Here is an 18,981-nt window from a genome sequence, read left to right on the forward strand (position 1 = left end):
AGGATCATGCACACAACTTCCTTTTCACTAGGCACAAATACACTGCAAATTTAATTTTTTTCCTCTTGATTCTAATTTTAATCTAACAGATCTCTAAAGCCTATTGAGCTTGCCCAGGGCAGGAAAAAAATCTTCATATTGCTTGGCCGCCACTTAAATGCCATGCAACAATGCATGCATGCTAACAAAATGGGTCTCCCTTCTATGCTCCACATAAAGGATGCACCTTTTGAAACACCATTTCACCAGCCTGTGCAACAAGAGCACGATGATACCCTGCAGCTCAGCAGTCTACATCAATTACCCTTCACCTATGATATGCAGCACAGGTTTACATGCAGAATTTTGTAAAGGCTGAATTCCAATGCAAGACAATACAATATTGTACGGAGAAATAACTCCCAAAATCATGGGCTAAAAATACATCTGTTGCAGTTGTGGGTACATTATATGGTCATAAAACTTTACAGTGCCCAACAGATTACTAGAAACAGCTAAATAAAATGTCAAACAAAACCAACAAATGCACTGACCGTTTCATATGTCCGTAAGGTATTTCCTTGGCTGGAACTTGGCTGGTCAACTAAAACAAAAATAAAAAAGGCAATGAGAGTCAACCCCTGGTCAAGACCTGCAGGGGGGGTGCGGGGTGCAGCGCTCAAGAGGGTGCAGCCGGGCAGTGAGAGGAGAGGGGATGAATTATTGTGTAAAGACGCAAAAGGGCGCACATTGGTGCTACTGAGACACTGACAGGTGTGATCTCGTAGAATGATTTACCCTGTTGTGAGGAGTGCTTGAAAAATTACGAGACACTTTGGCAACTAAAGTGGTGAAAGGCGAAAGCCTGAGTGCGGTATTCTGCTATGCATTTTTACAAATGTGGCGGTGAATGATGCTTCGAGTAAAGAAGGTGACTACTGTTTTACATTCCTCTTTTCCTTTACATGTGTATGCAGAGAATTGTGACAGATACTGCGGCTTTTCTATCCTGTAAATCATTTCAAATACCGCTGATTCCTGCTGTACTAACGCCTCCTAGACATCTGGGTCTGCTTCTGTTTGCTGTGTGGAGCCGCGTTCGAAGAAGCGACAAATGAAAGGGCGCATGGACACCTGGATCGGACACCCGGTGGGGTCAGCTTCGTATATGCATTAATCGCCTTGTGACATCATGACCTGTCGTGACTGTACATCGCGCCCCTTGTCGAACCCGACCAGCATTTCATTCAACGCATTAAAGTTTACTAGCGTTCTATAATTTGTCTACAGGAAAAGAAAGGCCCAGTATCTGTCCCTCGCGGAATTTCGCTATCATTCTCACTGTAGACAAGGGCAATTATGAAGAGTGTTTCACGATCCTGGCCATTGCGCAGTGGTAAAGCGCTGGGCTGGGGATCCAAGGGATGGAGGTTCGATTATCCGGAGGGAGACTAGGTTTATTAATTTATTTTTTAAGTATCAGAGCCGCCGCAAAAGCGTGACGCATGCCTTAGTTTACGCAAGAGACACCACGCCATTTTAAAGCTGGACCGGGTCTGTGTACATGCATGTACCCTGAAACACCAACATTAACCTGATACCCATCGGAAACCCCTGCGCAGCAGCATGTTAGTCGACGCACGTGGGTGACCGCACCGCCCCATCTCGTTTCCCAAGCGAGGACCGCTGGCAGTCCTCTGGCTGGCATAAGGAGGGCACCTTTAGCAAGGACAGGTGCTTTAAAAGTGGAACTGAGAGTGAATGTACCCTATTGTGCTCATAGCCAATAAGCGGTTCTTACCTTTTTGCCCTGAAAAAGAAAGTCAGTTAAAATGAGAAATGCCATTGAAAGCATTAAAAAAAAAAAAAAATAGAGCATGGAGACTCCCACCATCTTCCAGCTACAAAAGGCCATTTCGCGTTGAATATTCAATAATTCATGTAACCAGCGAAAGATGCACTAACCCAAGGAGGACACAGAAAGACTTCTATACCGGTTCTCGCATTTTCTTTGCTGGTCCTTTTTGATAGTCTTGCTACTCAGTTACAGTTATTGTAACATTGTAGCACTTCACGCCCTTGTTATATTTGTGCTCATACGGCTACAGTGATTGCACACGCTTAATGTTTGCACATTGCGTAGTTCATGAGGCGCCATTGTTCCTATGGTCTCATACTGGGCAGGCTGCCTGTCGTAAGTGCTTTTGATTTGATGTTCTGCTGAATTATGTTGCGATTCGGTGCTTAAAATGCGGGGAGGGGGGGCACCACGCCACGCTGACCCTGGTGACACCACTGTGTTTTTGAACAATATATTAACCAAAAATCTAAACAATTTAACAGCTTACTAAAAAAAAAGCATTAAAAATGAGGCTTACTTGATGGCTTCTCCATCCCACTTACTGGTAGGCTTCGATTATGCCTGGAAAAAAGAATTTGTTTACAGGCTTTACAAGTAAAACACTCCTAGACAGAGGAACATTTAATAATCTCATTATGCAATTGACTGCTATGATCAAGGACCATTTATTTTCTGGTACTTTCACCCTCACCAGTGCCTAACATATTATGAAGGCACATATTTATTATGTCAGCTTTTACATTTTGCCAATATAGAAACCTATAGAAAAGAAGAGTGGGAATTTGCCACTTTCCTGTTACATTTTTATTGCTGAGGCATTGCAGGGTTGAGTGCCTTCATAATATCTGTTAGGCACGGATGATTACTGTGATACTGAAAGCCAATTATAAATATGTCAGCTTTTACATTTTGCCAATATAGAAACGTATAGAAAAGAAGAGTGGGAATTTGCCACTTTCCTGCTACATTTTTATTGCTGAGGCATTGCAGGGTTGAGTGCCTTCACAATATCTGTTAGGCACTGATGATTACTGTGATACTGAAAGCCAATTATAGTAATTCCTGAGCACATGAGACTGATAGCATCAAACATATACAATGCATAACAAAGTTGCTCCAATAAGTACTGACGCAGCAGTATGCACATAGAAGTTTCAGTCTACTCTGTTGCTAGGGGGGTTCACTTCTGGAGCAAAAGACCTTTCAGCGCAGCTAGACTTGTTTCATGACGTGCTCAAAAAAATACAACAAGTACTGACGCAGCAGTATGCACATAGAAGTTTCAGTCTACTCTGTTGCTAGGGGGGTTCACTTCTGGAGCAAGACCTTTCAGCGCAGCTAGACTTGTTTCATGACGTGCTCAAAAAAATACAACTTTTGAAAATTTGTGCCAAGTTCACGTCCCCATCAAGCACAAATTTTTATCCAAAAAAAGCATGGTTAACATTTCAGATACAATTAAGGAAAATGCCAATATAACACTGAATGCATGCACGCACATGCCTGCACACATATCCTCCCAGCTGCTTAACTGTGTAGCTCCCACACCATGACACAATATTACTTTCAGGGTTCCCATTTTTAATACTTTTGGCTCATTCCTGTCCTAAAACTTGTGTAAACAAATCAGCATGCTTCCAATACAATAGTGCTCCCGCCTCTGCAAAGCAAACGCAAGATAATGTGCACTGACCAGAGCAAAGCTACTGTAAGAAATTATCAGGCTAAAGTGGTTGGCCTAAAGTATCAGTCAGCGAAAGCTATTGTAGCTTTGGCTTAGCCAAAAAATTAGCTGCACACATTTCTCACAAACAATTTCTTCATGCAATGAAAGACGAGAGCTTTTTAATTGCAAAAGGGAGTCAAAATTGCACTGAACAGTTCTTCACTTGGTGCTATCCTACTTCCCCGTCATCTAAAGGTATGCCAATCTTTCACATCAGCCAGCCATCATGTGCCACCACCTTCAGATTGCACATTCCTCCACCTGCACCAGAACCTTCTACATCCATAGTAGCCACCTTCCAGGTTCTTCCCATGGCAGCCAACTACTTGACCTCCCCCCAAGCAAGTGATGAAAAGGATTGCCCGGACTCCACTGTCACTTGCCAAATGTGGCAGATGGTTTAATTCAATTGCTACTTCAATTAAGTCAAATGATTACAATTAATTATCTTATAATTAAGGCCTTAATGTGGACTGTAGATTCCTGGGTAGAATGCAAAGCTATATGTATGCACCGCTACTATACAACTATAAGAGCTTTTCACTATAAAACTACTTTCACCCCCTTATTAGCCCACGTTCAAATGTATGTATAGGCATACACATTGCACATCTGTAACACCTGCCAGCGTGAAACCTCTCAAATTAATAAAACACAGATACACTGTTCAAAGTTTGAATTGATCTACTTTGAAAAGGACATGCTGCAGTGGCTTAGTGGTTACGGCACTCACGCTCCTGATCCCTAGGATGCGAGTTCTATCCCAGCTGCGGCAGCGTCTGTGATAGAGGCAAATCAGCAAGGCCACAATGACATCTGCTATGTCGAAAACTGCACTTGAATTTTCTGCTTTGAAAACTTTCAGTTCTACCATGCGTTGGGCAAAGTAAATTGTGGGAAAACCAACTTGACTTATACAAAAAGCCCCAATTTATGGCATTCAAGCACATTTTTCATCCACATAACTCACACATCTATCAGCTTTGCCATAACAGCAGCTGTATAAGGCAAAAGTAGTTTAGGTTTTGGCAGGGTCGTCTCTGGAAATTGAAATTATGAGGGTATCTAAATTTATTGGGAGGGTGCGGGAGGGATGAGGAGAAAAGGAGTCATTTTTGGTAGTCACCAGTGTAAAAGAAAAAAGTTTAATTTAAGGAGGTGCCACCAGAAAAACAAGGGTGTGGCGCAACCCTTTGAGGTATGCATAGAGAAATCACTGGCTTTCAGGTTTCACGGGTGACTCTATGTCAATAACCTGTAATAACTGTAACTTTACATTTAAACTGATGCCATGAGGCGAACTATACACTCTGCCAATCTCAGTAGACTACACAAGCCCCATGACCGCTGCAAAAATGGCCCCCAAAAACGCATTTTGCCAAAAAAAATTTTTTTTCAAGTACCAACAGACAGTACTAATCAGCGCCACTAACTTGATGGCAGGTGATTAAACATGTGTACCTTAGCTTTTAATCTATGTTCTTAATATTTCTGTTCCTTCCAGTGACATTTATCACTTTGTGCACGCTGCAGGAATTTTCAATACTTCTTTTCATGTAATGACCTTTACTAGGCTAGTGACTTTTTTTTGGAGTAGTTATTCTACAGCAGCTCACTTTTTTCACCAATAATGATGAAATGAGTACTGACCCTATTATTTACTGCCATGAAACCATTTACAGGTATGCAGAAAAAATAGCAATCACAGAAGAAAACCTTTCAGAAAAAACTAAATGCCTACGCATCTAGAGCTGTACCAGACCGTTTAGTGATGTAATGATTTTACGCAGCCCAGATAATTCAGACACCTTTCTCACTTCTTTGAAATGGTGTAATGAAAACAGGCAAAAGAGCATTGCTATGCTTAACCTTAGGCTTATTTTTTAAGTATACAAAGGTGGCATTTGACTGTGGGTTTTGTTTCACAATGTTTGAAAACAGCACATGCCATTTATCTACAAAAGCCTTGCCTTTTATCGTTTCCCCCAAAGAGAAATTTCAATTAACTTCATGAATCAAATATATGCAATATTTATGAACTAAACAATTCACCAGAAAAACGCTGTTGTAAAATGCAAATATCCGGGCACCCTTACCCTCTCACATCTATATGCTGGCACTGGCACACTGATTTCGTTTGCAGAGTGAAGGCATGTCATATGTTAAATTGTAACAATTCTTGCAACATCATAGTTAACCACTGTATAAAAGGCATATTAGGTGTAACCATGTGCACCCAATGCAGTGACTTAAAAAGGCTTAAATTCTCGTGGTACATTATATCACAGATAATTATAGTATGAATATTAGCCTCTCTAGGTAAGATATCCAGGTAAGGCACCCAAAACATGGTGCCTGCAGCTACTGCAGAAAAGGGTTAACTGTAGATCATAGGATTTGTCCTGCAGATGACGTAATCTTGCTGATGATGAGCATAACCACTGCAAAACAAGCATTGGGATGGGAGCTTTTTCAGAACAGAAGACAAAACTTATAGTTAATCCCAGACATATTTCACATAGCATAGATTGAAGTATATCGTTTAGGTCAAATTACATATCCAAAGTGAGCAGGCCATGTGCATAAGGTTAGAGCATTAATAATACTGAGCAAGACTTTAAATAATTTTTTTGGCAAGTGAAACTTTCTGGATGGTACCACCTGCTCTGACATGGAACCGGGTTAGGTGGAGGAGTATGGGAGAGGCCTTCGCCCTGCAGTGGGTATTGTCCAGCTGATGACCACCTGCCTGCTGCTATTGCAAATTTAAGTAATGAATGAATGAATGACCCTTTTTAAGCAATGGTTATAGGCTTGGTTTATCAGGTTCAACATCCAAAAACAACTCAGGCTATGGCGGATGCTGTAGTGCAGAGAAGTTTTGTTAAGAGCATACTTAATTACATCTGCGCACCTAGATCCCTTCATGCAGTACTTTTAAGACTGTACTCCCTCTACTAATGTCACTACAGCACTAGGTTATAACAGCAAGTAAGTAAAACAAGTGTGGCCCTATATACAGTGATTCTAAACCAAATAAGCAGAAATTCACAGCACAAGACACAAAGCACAGATTGCAAGAATAGACCACCAACACCTTTGCACCATCAGTTTGGCTGTTCTAGCCGCAAATGGCATAACATTCCATTGAAATATGCTACTGTTTCAATTCATCATAGCCACAGACAGTGCTCTGCTTACAATTATTTAATAGCAAGGAGGCAAATTGGTGAACAAAACCACAACTAAATGACACTTCTAAATAAAATTTGATGCTGTATGAACTCGCGGTATGGCTGAAAACAGCAACAGCCTTACTTCTGAACAATGTAGCGTTCAGTATATAAAAACACATGCTAAGTAAGGCACATTATATAAGCAGTGCAACAAAGGGCATCTTTCGTGCAATTTACAGAAAACTGCACATTTCCATATATTGCATAAGCAGAGTTCCCAAGCGAAAATCTTAACTGGTCTAAATGGTTTAAGGAACAATTCCCAGTTGATATCAGTTAGATCCCAGTTGAATTTCAGTTGTATCCAACTGGGATCTAACTGGTATCAACTGGGAAATTGTTCCTTAAACCATTTAGACCAGTTACGATTTTCGCCTGGGATGAAAACATGACTGCACGCTCATAAAAAGCGTGTACTACCTGTCCATTTTACAAGCCAGGCACTACTTTCAATATTTTCCTTTCAATAATGCATGTGATATCTAGCTCCGAACCTAAAACGAATGCTAGCTCATGATGTACGTCCTAACAACCTGTACACAAGACAATTTACTGAATGAAAACATATTTGACCTAAATCAAGTCACTACAGCTAGCACATATAACCACCTCATTTTCACTCGGGAAGACGTGCAAGCCACAAGTAGACGCTCACACGCAGTCTCTAAAGAGACAGACGCTTTACAACTAAAACCGAAGTGACACCGAGGCTAAATCTATGCTTGTACGCTTACCAATACCTGGGAGAGCATCGCGACGAAGCGATCACTGCGCTGCTGAACGCGGAAAACGCCGATCCAAGGCTAAAAGCATTCAGTCCTCTTCCCTAAGCCAGGAGAACACATCGCCTAACATGAACTTTGACTGAAAGGCGCAGCGAACGTCGAGATAAATCTTCCCACGGCAACCTGCGACGACTGACCGGTGTATGACGCAGACGAGATGCGGAGTAGAAAAAAAATATCTGCAGAAACACTTCCGGTCCTCTTCTGCGCTTGCGCATTTGACTCCCTACCGTGACAAGAGCGGCAAGCATTAGTTCTGTTCCATCTATCCTTCGCGCACTTTTACTCTCCCTGCAGTGTCCAGCCGAGTTGGTTCCGTTGGCTCCGCCTATCATACGCATACTTTTATTGAAGAACGGGATAGATAAGTATAGATTAAATCGCTTAGGAGGGGAATCTCCACATCACGTCAAGATCCGCGTTGTTTTGCTAATTAAGGTACGAGTCGCGCAGACAGCATCGGAAGACTCGAGGATAAATCACAAGGCTGACTATCACAATCTATACTGGCAAGAGTATTTTATTGATTAAAATGAGCAGCCTGTACGAAATAAGACTAGCGTGGGCGTGGGAAACGTTTACTGAAATCAAGGCTTGACGATGCGGGATCAGACGGGCGATGCAATGCTTGGTTAAAAAAAAACGAAAAGCCACCTCATAGGCTGCTGACATGCTCGGTGAAAGTGAACCTGCTCGTGCAGTTTTATGCTTTATTATTATTATTAAATAAAGCCGGAGGTCTGATTTTCAAATGACAAGTTTACAACAACAAAAAAATAAATAAAGATCCAGGTTACAGAAGCACAGCACCCGAAGCTGCCCTCACCCCAGCAGTAGAGCGTTGTAAGGTTGAGGAGAAAATTATCGGTAGTTTGAAACAGGCAAGAAGTTAAACCGGTGATTAACGTACCAACGGCGTAGTACTTACTCGCTTCTTGATTCAGCTGTGGCGCTCTCATTCGGGGAAATAGTGTCCATTTTTAAAACACAGATGTCAGTAAGCTTCTAGTATAGAAATATCTCGAAGCTTTTTAAACAGGCGTTAAGTTGTAACTAACAGTCATAGCCAGCACTGCTGGTGACATTCTAGCATTCAAATGTCCGCCCGAATAGTAACAACCCCACAACGGCGACAGCACCGCACCTAGGAACTCGCGAAACAGCATTAACGGTCATGTGCTGTTAGAAAAAAAAAAAAAAAAAAGGAGAGAAAGGGCATACTGTTGCAGTAACAGCTGTCAATAAAATTGAAAAATATTGTTACAATAATATAACAGCTGACATACAAGCAGTATTGTTAAGGCAGTCTCTTTATGGTTGGCCTTTTCCAGTTGTTAACCACCCGCCTTTTCTTGGCGACTGCTTTTAAAAAAAGAGGCAATGAAAAACATTTACGCGCGAGCGCGAATCTTTCAAGATGGTACAGCCTACAGATGTGACTCCGAATAAAGGTTCAGTTACATATCAAATGCTTTTTATTATCTGGTGGTTTGTTTCTGACATTAGAACCATTAGAACTGCTGCTGCTTGGTCCTGTTCGTGATTCCAGTGGACAACTATGGAAAGGTTCCAAAGGCTTGTTTACGACTAGTTGTACGCTGTACTATGGCCACCGTACTTGTAGATTAATCCAAGGGTCCATCGAGCACAGTTGTTTTTGCTTGCCCCCGTGCTTTTTTTTTTTTTTTTTTAGTAAATGTGGGTTCAACATCTGGAAGCCACACGTGGGCTGTTAGGGACGCCCTACCACCGGAGTTCTTCGTGCAGTGACATCGCACGCAATAGCGCTGCTCACGCGGGTGTCGGTGAAAAAAGGAGAAAAAAAAAAAAAAACGGTCGCTGTTAATTGCAGCCGTGATTAAACGATTTTTTTCGGGCCAAAATTTTTCCCGACATAGTACATACTGCCAACTGTGCGGCGAGTCTGCCACTAGCTTAGACCATATAATCTGGGACTGCGCGGAGAATCCATGGTAGAAGAAGAATCCGCCTACGGCAGATCTATCTCCCTCGCTGGAACAATGGGAAGCGGTTCTCGCCAGCCGGACGTCCAGTCCTGGGTCTCGGCAAAAGCGCAAGAGGTAGCTGACGGACTTAAGCCGCCGGCTACCAGCTGGGGAGCTGAGTGCACCCCAAGACAATTCTAAATCACTGACAGTTTTCTCTCGACAGGACATGCAGCTAGAGCGCAGTTAGGAAATCATTAAAACAGCCTCTTAAATCAGTTCCGTTCTCTTACTTGGCCGCCAATATTGAATAAAGGAATAAAAACGTATCGCGCGGCATGTTCTTCCGGGATCGAGCTACCAGCATGCGACACGAGGGTTAATTGTTCCGTTACATATGGAACCGCTACCACGCGTAGGCTAGCAGCATACATGGCCGGACTCAAGCGGCGGCGGCACGCGCTCGCCGTCGCTCGAGGCCGGCCATGGCAGAATTGGGACAAAACTGCTTCCACCGGCAAGAACTGGTTGGACCTACGCGGCCATAACACGTACGCGCCGCCCGCCCAGCTGTTAACCAGTTCAGTTTAACGGAATGATTACGCGCTGCCGACGTCGCTGGAGAGTCCGCCAGCTGGTGCGTGGATGCAACTAGTCTACAGTTAGCCGCCCAGAATGTAGAACGCCATTAAGCCTTTTCTGGTTACCTAAATAAAAAGCTAATCAAAGGGTAACAAGCTAAAAAATTCCGATGCACCTACCTTAGTGCATCCAAAGGTGCTCTTAAAGCAGCGGCGAGAAACGCAAGAGGCGCAGCATCTCGGATCCTGAACCAAGCCTTGCCTAGAATCCTGGGCCCGGACGCAGAACCTCGGATCCCGAAGCAGTGGAGCCTAGATTTCCTGGACCCGGACGCAGCACCTCGGATTCTGAACTAGAATTCTGAGCCGATCACATCACAAAACGGCCACAGATGTGTCACAAACCTATTGGCTAGCATCGATATCGCTCCTATTGGTCGATTCTTGCCGGCGGACCTGTCGACCAATAAAAGCGGGGGCTGGAATTCACAGACTCGTACGCGTCCATCTCAAGGGAGCATGGTCACAAATCTGTCACAAGCCGATTGGCTAGTCTTGGTCGCTCCTATTGGTCGATTTTTATTGGCCGACCTGTCGACCAATAAGAGCAGGGGCCGATTGACAGGTTCGTGCGCGGCTGGTCTCGAGGGAGTGAGCGCTTCTTCTACCATACTCAGGGGGATTGGCAGGGTTCAATGTGGACTGCCAAATGTCCTACAGATATTGAATTAATGTATTAAATTAATGATCAACCTATGATTTAAGATCACAGAATTGAATGAAAGAGGGAAAAAATAAGGAGCAAAAATTTTGAAGTTTGTAAATTTGGAATACAATTAGCAAGGAAACGAGACACAGGGAAGAAGAGGACAGGACAAGGCTGAACTAAGAACTGAATGTTTATTGAACGAAAGAAGACAACGAAGACTCGTTCTGAAATGCATGCGCACAACCGAACTGGTGAAATGGCAGGAAACTGAGAAGAAGAAGAAGAAGAAAATTCAAAGTCAAGGCCTAACTAACGACTTTTCTAATAGAGTGAATTCCTTATAATGAAGGTTAACCGATGCCTTAGCCACACATTTGTCCTCAGCCTTAGCAATGTAATACGCCTCAACCAAGTCTCTTGACAGAATTGTTTACCATTGCTGTAAACTACACCCGTATTACTGAAATCAGGCGTACAAATAGACGGGTCATCCTCCGATTTACTCTCCCAGGATTGCACATTTAGCGCCAGATTAGAATGTGCCTTCCCTCCCAGAGAATTAGAGTGCTCCGTCAGGCGTACATTTAGACATCTGCCTATCTGCCCGTAGTAGCACGAATGCGATAAACCACATTCTTTCTGCAGATTGTAAACCTTTTCTTATGTGACACTGTGCAACGAAAACTATCACGAGCTACATTGTCAAGCCCCTTTCTAACTCTGGCGCACAAGCCTCCTATCTTGTTTTTCACTGTAAATACAAGGTCAACGTCGTACCTTGCCCAGACTCAAGAAACTTGCGGCAAGGTACGACGTTGTATTTGCAGTGAAAAACAAGATAGGAGGCTTGTGCGCCAGAGTTAGAAAGGGGTTTGACAATGTAGCTCGTGATAGTTTTTGTTGCACAGTGTCACATAAGAAAAGGTTCACCACCTGCAGAAAGAATGTGGTTTATCGCACTCCACTCAATTGTGGCCGGTGCTACTACGGGCAGACAGGCAGATGTTTAAATGTGTGCCTGACGAAGCACTCTAATTGTCTGGGAGGGAAGGCAAATTCTAATCTGGCACTACATGTGCAATCCCGGGAGTGTAAATCGGAGGATAACCCGTCTCTCTGTACGCCTGATTTCAGTAATACAGGTGCAGTTTACAGCAATGGTAAACAATTCTGTCGAGAGTTGGTTGAGGCATATTACATTGCTAAGGCTGAGGACAAGTGTGTGGCTAAGGCATCGGTTAGCCTTCATTGTAAGGAATTCGCTCTATTAGAAAAGTCGTTAGTTAGGCCTTGACTTTGAATTTTCTTCTTCTTCTCAGTTTCCTGCCATTTCACTGGTTGGGTTGTGCGTGTGCTTTTCAGAACGAGCCTTCATTGTCTTCATTCGTTCAATAAACATTCAGTTGTTAGTTCAGCCTTGTCCTGCCCTCTTCTTCCCTGTGTCTCGTCCTTTAGCTGGTTAAAAATGAAACGGGTAGTAACCGCAGACCCAGACCATGAAAGGGAAATAACTATAGGAGAATAAGATTGGGATTGACCACATTTGGCAAGCACTCGCAGGTTAATTATGACTAGCGACTTACTAGTATTGCTAAAGAAGAAATTATATAACAGTTCCACCTTACCTGTACTCACCAAAGGGGCTGAAATGTGGAGGTTAACGAAAAGGGTTTGTTTATTTATTTATTCATGAAACGTGAAAGGTCCCGAATATGGGGCATTACATGAGGCATGGGCATGGCATTATAAGATGATGGATTCAATTTTTTTCTTGAATTTGATGGAGTTGATAAGGTGCACAGCTTTCGTTGGAAGATCGTTCCAATCTCTAGACGATTTGACAAAAAAGGATCAGAGGTGAGCAGATGTTTTAGCAGGGGGTCTTGTGATGATCGATTCTGCTGGAAAGACGATGGGCTGGTGACATGATCAATGCTACTAAAGATGAATGATAGAACTTGTGAAAAAGACATAATCGAAACACTTTCCATCGTTCCTCACTGTTAGCTAATGATGCTCGCAATTTTAAGTTTGACACATTGGAATAATATGAGTGATTGAAGTAAATGAAGTTGCATCGCATTTTTGAATTTTTTCTAAGATTAGAAAAAGGTTTGACAGATGCGGGTCCCAAACAACTGAAACAAATTCTAACTTAGGTAAGACAAATGTTGACTATGATAATAATTTAATAGAAGGGGTAGCAAAACGAAGGTTTCGACGTAAAAGGCCAATGGTACAGTTAGTGTCATTAGCGATGTTCGTTATATGTGATGACCACATGTTAGGGTGTGAGTAAGTGTAACACCCAAATACTTACAGGTTGAGATGAAAGACAACACGGTATCAGAAAGAGCATACTGATGTGGAATGTAAAATTGCCTGCGATGAAAAGTAATCAAGCATGTTTTAGTAATATTAAGAGACATTAACCAATTTTTGCACCAGGTCTTGATTTCCTTAAGATTGTTTTGAAGGATGAGGGTGTCAGTGCTGTTAGAAATCGGGCGGTAACTTGCACAATCATTGGCAAATTGACGAATGCTAGACCTAATGTTAGATAACAGGTCATTGATTTAAATTAGGAAAAGCAAGGATCCGAGCACTGTGCCTAGGGGAACACCTGCGGTTATCGGGGAGCAGGGGGATGAGTGGTTGTTAGGTAGATGAACTGTTGTCTGTTAGTCAAAAAGTTTTGGAGCCATTCTATCCCTAAATAATTAAGGTTTAAGCGCGAAAGTTGTGTTTTCACTTTTTCGAATGTTTTTTCAAAACTTTTTCAAAGCAAAGGGCAATACAGAGTTATGGAATGAAAAATGGTAGGAATAATGTTAAGAGATGTGAAGCGTGCAGAGCAGGTCAGAGAAATCATCATCATCATCAGCTGGACGTGAGCTGGACCACAGAGTTTCTTACTCTTACTTAAGAAGGAAAGCTGTGCCGCCATCTATAGGAGTTTGCATGGAGCTTCTTCACGACCAGTTCAGCCACCATGGGCGCCCAAAGCATCATGGGGCGGAGAGCTGCCGTGTGCAGAACTACAACTTTTGGTCAAAAATAACAGAAAAATAAACGTTGTTCTAAATGAAAAATGTCTCGACATTCAATATTGTGATATAAGCTGCAAAAAGCGAGCGAAACAGCATGTAAGTGTAAAATTTGTCCAAAATAAGTGATGGCTCTTTCTCCTATTAGCTAAGTACTGAGCAGCATGCAAACCAATATTTCGCCTGTAATAGACACATTTTAAAAAGAAAAAAAAAAGTTTTGAAAATATATATAGTTGCTCAATTACTATAGGATATTTTTTAATGCATTTCAGAAAACATAAACCTTTTTTATTGGCATCATTTTCTATTGCACCTTCGCTACTATGGCTTTTGTTCTCTACATTCGCACCTCGAGATGATGATAATAAGGAGGAGGAGGCATCTTATTAACACACTCTGTGTTCCATACAAAATGCGACTGTCCAGCTGCACCAAGTAGTTCACCAGCTCATGACTCTCAGCGCTTCTATGGTGACTGAAGGGCAGCGCCCCAAGTTTTCTCTCTAGGTAAGAGTAAGTAGCTCTATGAGCTAGACTATACCCACAGAAGGGCGAAGGCCTCTCCCATATTCTTCTAATTGACCCGGCCTTGTGCTAGCTGCATCCACTTGACCCCTGCGAACTTCCTAACCTCATCCACCCGCCTAACTCTCTGCCGCCCCTTGCTACGCTTTCCTTCTCTTGGAATCCAAATTTATACCCTTATAAACCATCAGTTATCCACTCTTCGCACTACATGCTCTGCCCATGCCCAATTTTTCTTCTTAATTTCCACTAGAATGTCAGTAACTTGAGTTATTTCTCTGACCCATTCTGCATGCTTCCTATCTCTTAACGTTACACCTACCGTTTTTCATTCCATAGAGAACCTGCGCTGCCCAGGGGGTGCTCTTGAAATCAGACACCCAGCGCCACCTGGTTTCAAAATGAGCAAGCGTATAGTAGGACGGAGCACGCCACTTGCCGTGCCGTGGTTGCGCCCTTAGGCGGATTGTGAGCTTCCTTTTTCGTGCATAATGCTTTTATTGCAGATTTAATGTTCTGAAGAACTTGAAGTTTCCTTTTTGATTGGCTTAAAGGCGCAACCTGAACCCCTCAGCTTCCTGCCAACTAGCTAAGAGCTGCGCGGCCGCTCCATTATCAAAACTATAACGTTGTTACGCACAGGTTAGAAACGGTTGTCGTGCTTTCAGTCATTCATTTTTTTTTGCGCTTGGAGGCGCTTGCACAGTGAAGCACCTGTGCACTGTAAATTACGGGCACTTTCTTGCAAATAAGGTTTACCTGCGATGCGGCATCGCTAGTGGAGGGTTAATATACTACAGCAGAATGGAATGACCTCCCTGCTATTTAACATTTGGTAGGATTTGGCAATACTGAGTGCGTTAAGCGCATTGAACGCTTGCAGTACTTACCTACTACCCTTTTGAGGAACAGTAATGATTCAATTAGCTTCATGATAAGAAAATTTGTCGCCTAAATGGTGCCTCCTGTGTTGCGAAATAAAATTTTTAAGGGCGACACCGTTTAGCGAATCTGTAGAGAAACAAAATTCTGCAGCCGCGTTTCGACACTTGCTTGTTTATGACAGCAAACGACTAGCAGTTGCAAGCAAATAACATCGAGATCCGCTGTGAAGAATGCATCTCAAAGGCTCACACTGCTAGCACTGTAAGTAGCTAAGTGGCCGCAATTTTCCTGTTCATAAATGTTGGGCAGAAACTATCGGTACTGTACAACGTGCGAGCGTGGGAGAGAAATGCCATACCTTAAATCTCATTAGTCTAAACTCATGCTCTCTATCTTAAGAGCCAATAAGAGACTGCATCGAAGGATGATGTTAATATCGGTGGTGATAAATACAAAAAAAATATCAGCGAGATCTTGAAACACGAAAGTTGGTATGCTTTGTTCCTAACAAAGAATGAAAATTGCAGCAGGCACTATTTAAAGATATTATGTGTGTGATTATACATTGACGTTACCCCCCCCCCCCCCCTAACCAACCACCCCGTGCGCCGACTTCGACTAGAGATCGGCGTACCTATACCATTTCGTGTCCAAATAAAAGATTCGAGCAATCATGGTCAGTTAGCAGCACACGTGCCTTACAACAGTAATTCATCTTGAAGCAGCTAGATCGTACCGCGCAATATTTACAATAAGCAAGTTGTTCTGCACTGAACAAGAATATTTACCTATTGATTTGTACGTGTGCTGAAACAAATATTGCTTGAATTCTTTTCAGCGATACGTCAGACTAAAACATTCAAATTAAAAATAAAAGCGCTTTCTGCAAAGCAATAGATATTTATTTGCAGCAAACATTGAACTAATTATTTCTCTAATTGTGGAGGTTTTTTTTTTCAATCACAGCTCACTTACTGACCCATTGTAAAATTGTTCAAGGGTTACTAGGTGAGTTGCAATAGTTTATTGCAGGAAGAAGTCTGAAAGCGTGCGGGTTAGGGCATTAGCCGACTCTGCAATTCCGACAAAATACTGCTTATTCGGATAGGTTGTTAACTCATTCGGTTTGTCATCTAAATGATCGTAATATGCATATCAGGATGCCACTTACGTTCGCCCATTGTTAACTTTGAGTTGTCATCCATCTTGTGATTGTCCTACTCATGCCCACTTCTAAAAGGCGACCTTCACAACACGTTCTCATCAGGTTGGGCAAATGGCAAAAGCGAATAAACAGAATTTTATATCTCTGGTACGACAAGTGAGGCCACGTTATAAGCGCTATGAGGAGCACTCAAACGAGAAGCTCAACAATCCCCCATACTCATCCAGTGTCCTGAATCCTGTTTAATTCTACCGCCATTGTGTTTTGTACAGCTGCAGTGAAAAAATTAAAAGAACACTGCAGAATCTGCATTGAAGTAATGCCGAAAGCACGGATGCTGCTGTTGGTTGCTTCTAGTTGCTTAATTCACTTTTTGTTTACCCATTTTAGTCTTTGGTACTTTCAAATTAAGCACCAATCCCTTCCTATGCGCTTTTTCGGCTCCACTTCCAGTTGCGTGATGTCACATCCTCCACTTCACATTAATTCACTTCTTTTTACTCATTTTAGTCTTTGGTACTTTCAAATTGCACGTCAATCCCTTCCTATGCCCTTTTTCGGCTCTACTTCCAGTTGCGTGACATCACATCCTTGAAGTCACATTAATTCACTTCTTGTTTACCCATTTAAGTCATCGGTACTTTCAAACTGCACGCCAATCTCTTCTTATGCCCTTTCTCGGCTCCACTTCTGGTTGCATGATGTCACGTCTTTGACGTCACCCTAATTGACTGCCTAAATTAACTACTTTAGCTTCGGTACTTTCAAATTGCGTGCCAATTCCTTCCTATGTTTTTTTTTGGCTCGACTTCAGGTTCCACGACATCATATACTTGACGTCACCTTAACTGACTGATTCAATTAACTATTTTAGTATTTGATACATTCAAATGTGGCGCCAAGCCATTGGTTATTGAGACCATTTTCGCCTTTACTTTTACATTTTCTGCCCCATATTAATTACCTTATTAACTTATAGGCCTAATTATTTTTTCGGACACAACATTACGTCACCCTCTATCGATTGACACCCCTCATTAACCTCTACCACTTCTCAATTACTCACAACTGCTGCAGGCTGGATTTTGCGTGTTTTACCTCTAATTAATTACCCAATAAGCTTACTAACATAATTATTTTATCGGCAACAACATTACGTCGCTCCCTATCGATTGGTGCCACTCATTAATCTCTACCACTTCTCAATTACTCAACTGCTTCGGATACGATTTTGCGGAAGCAGCCTGCGGACGCGTTCTGCGGACAGAAATCTGTGAACATAGCAAAGTAATGTTCTCGCATTAACAGAGTGCACAGCAACGGCCGCTAGTGCACTTCCATCGAGCGGCCGTGGAAGAGCAATCTTTTTATTTTAAGCGAGCGCTTCTAAACGCAGCAGCATACATTTGGTTTTGCGATAAATTACACTCTTCAGTGCCTCCAGACGCGGCAGCCTTAGCCTTCCTACCAAAATATTGGCGTGACGGCCATTAGGCGGTGCCTGCTGTACATGGAAAACTCCAGCGCAAGTCCCCTATAGCCCACTGTGTTGTCCTCAACATAAGTAGAACGCTTTTGCTAGCCTCCACGTTCCAGCCCCATAGGTGAGTACAGGTAAGACGCAACTGTTAATTGTATACTTTCCTTTTGAGTGATACCTGTAAGCTGCTAGTCATCTTCTGCGAGTACTTGCCAAATGCACGCCATCCCAATCTTATTCTCCTAGTCATTTCCCTTTCATGGTCCAGCTCGGTAGTAACTACCTGCCCTAAGTAGACATATTCACCTACCACTCCCAGTGCTTCACTGCCTATTGTAAACTGCTGTTCCTTCCCAAGGCTTTCTGCATATTGATTTTCAAGCCTAACCTTCTGCTTTTCCTGTCTAAGTCATCAACCATTCCTTGCAATCCGCCTTTTTCACAAAATGTGGCACCCTCTGAGAGTGGTTGAAAATTCGTCTGCTACTGGTTGAAAACATCCCTGGGGGATGCAGCCGCCAGCGAAATGACGGTGCATGTTCTTGACAGCTACCGCCATCTATCGCATACGCCTGTCACGAATATTAACTACACATGGCCTCCGAGATCAGCTCTGGCTGCGCCGATCGCGGAGGCCGAGAACTGCACATGAGCAGCTGAGGTTGGTGGTTTGTTTTCAACCAGGGGAGAGGCGCGCATGCACAGAGCGGCCTTGTGAAAAAGGTGGATTCATCCCCAGAGTTACTTAGCAAGGCAATGTCATCAGCAAATCGCAGATTACTGAGGTATTCTCCATTTACCGTTATCCCTAACTGCTCCCAATCAAGCCTGAATACTTCCTCTAAGCAAGCTGTGAATAGTACTGGCGCAGTTGTGTCTCCTTGCCTAACACCTTTCTTTATGGGAATTTTGTTACTTTGTTTATGCAGAACTATGATTGCTGTGCAGCCACTATATATATCTTCCAGCACTTTCATGTACGGCTCGTCTACACCTTGATTTCGCAATGCCTGCATGACCGCGGAGGTTTCTACTGAGTCAAATGCTTTTTTG

General features: G+C 42.8%; 1 protein-coding gene across 8 annotated transcripts in view; it reads right to left on the minus strand.

Annotated features, from left to right (window-relative positions):
- LOC146204707 (uncharacterized) overlaps window positions 1-8,737 on the minus strand; it is a 97,728-nt gene extending 88,991 nt beyond the window's left edge. For 3 of the 8 annotated variants that reach the window (XM_084589424.1, XM_084589430.1, XM_084589423.1), the window contains exons 1-3: window positions 8,516-8,736; window positions 2,358-2,401; window positions 534-583 (exon numbers count right to left, since the gene is read on the minus strand). In XM_084589424.1, coding sequence (XP_084445550.1) covers window positions 534-583; window positions 2,358-2,401; window positions 8,516-8,565 — 144 coding nt within the window. In that variant the 5' untranslated portion in view covers window positions 8,566-8,736. Of the gene's footprint in view, window positions 1-533; window positions 584-2,357; window positions 2,402-7,536; window positions 7,746-8,497 lie in introns of those variants that run through there. The other 5 variants (XM_084589428.1, XM_084589427.1, XM_084589429.1 and 2 more) reach the window with 4 other exon arrangements.
- Between the last annotated feature and the right edge of the window lie 10,244 nt (window positions 8,738-18,981).

This window comes from Amblyomma maculatum, chromosome 1 (genome assembly GCF_055883805.1).
Source record: "Amblyomma maculatum isolate TAMU_Amacu chromosome 1, ASM5588380v1, whole genome shotgun sequence".
Taxonomy (NCBI): domain Eukaryota; kingdom Metazoa; phylum Arthropoda; class Arachnida; order Ixodida; family Ixodidae; genus Amblyomma; species Amblyomma maculatum.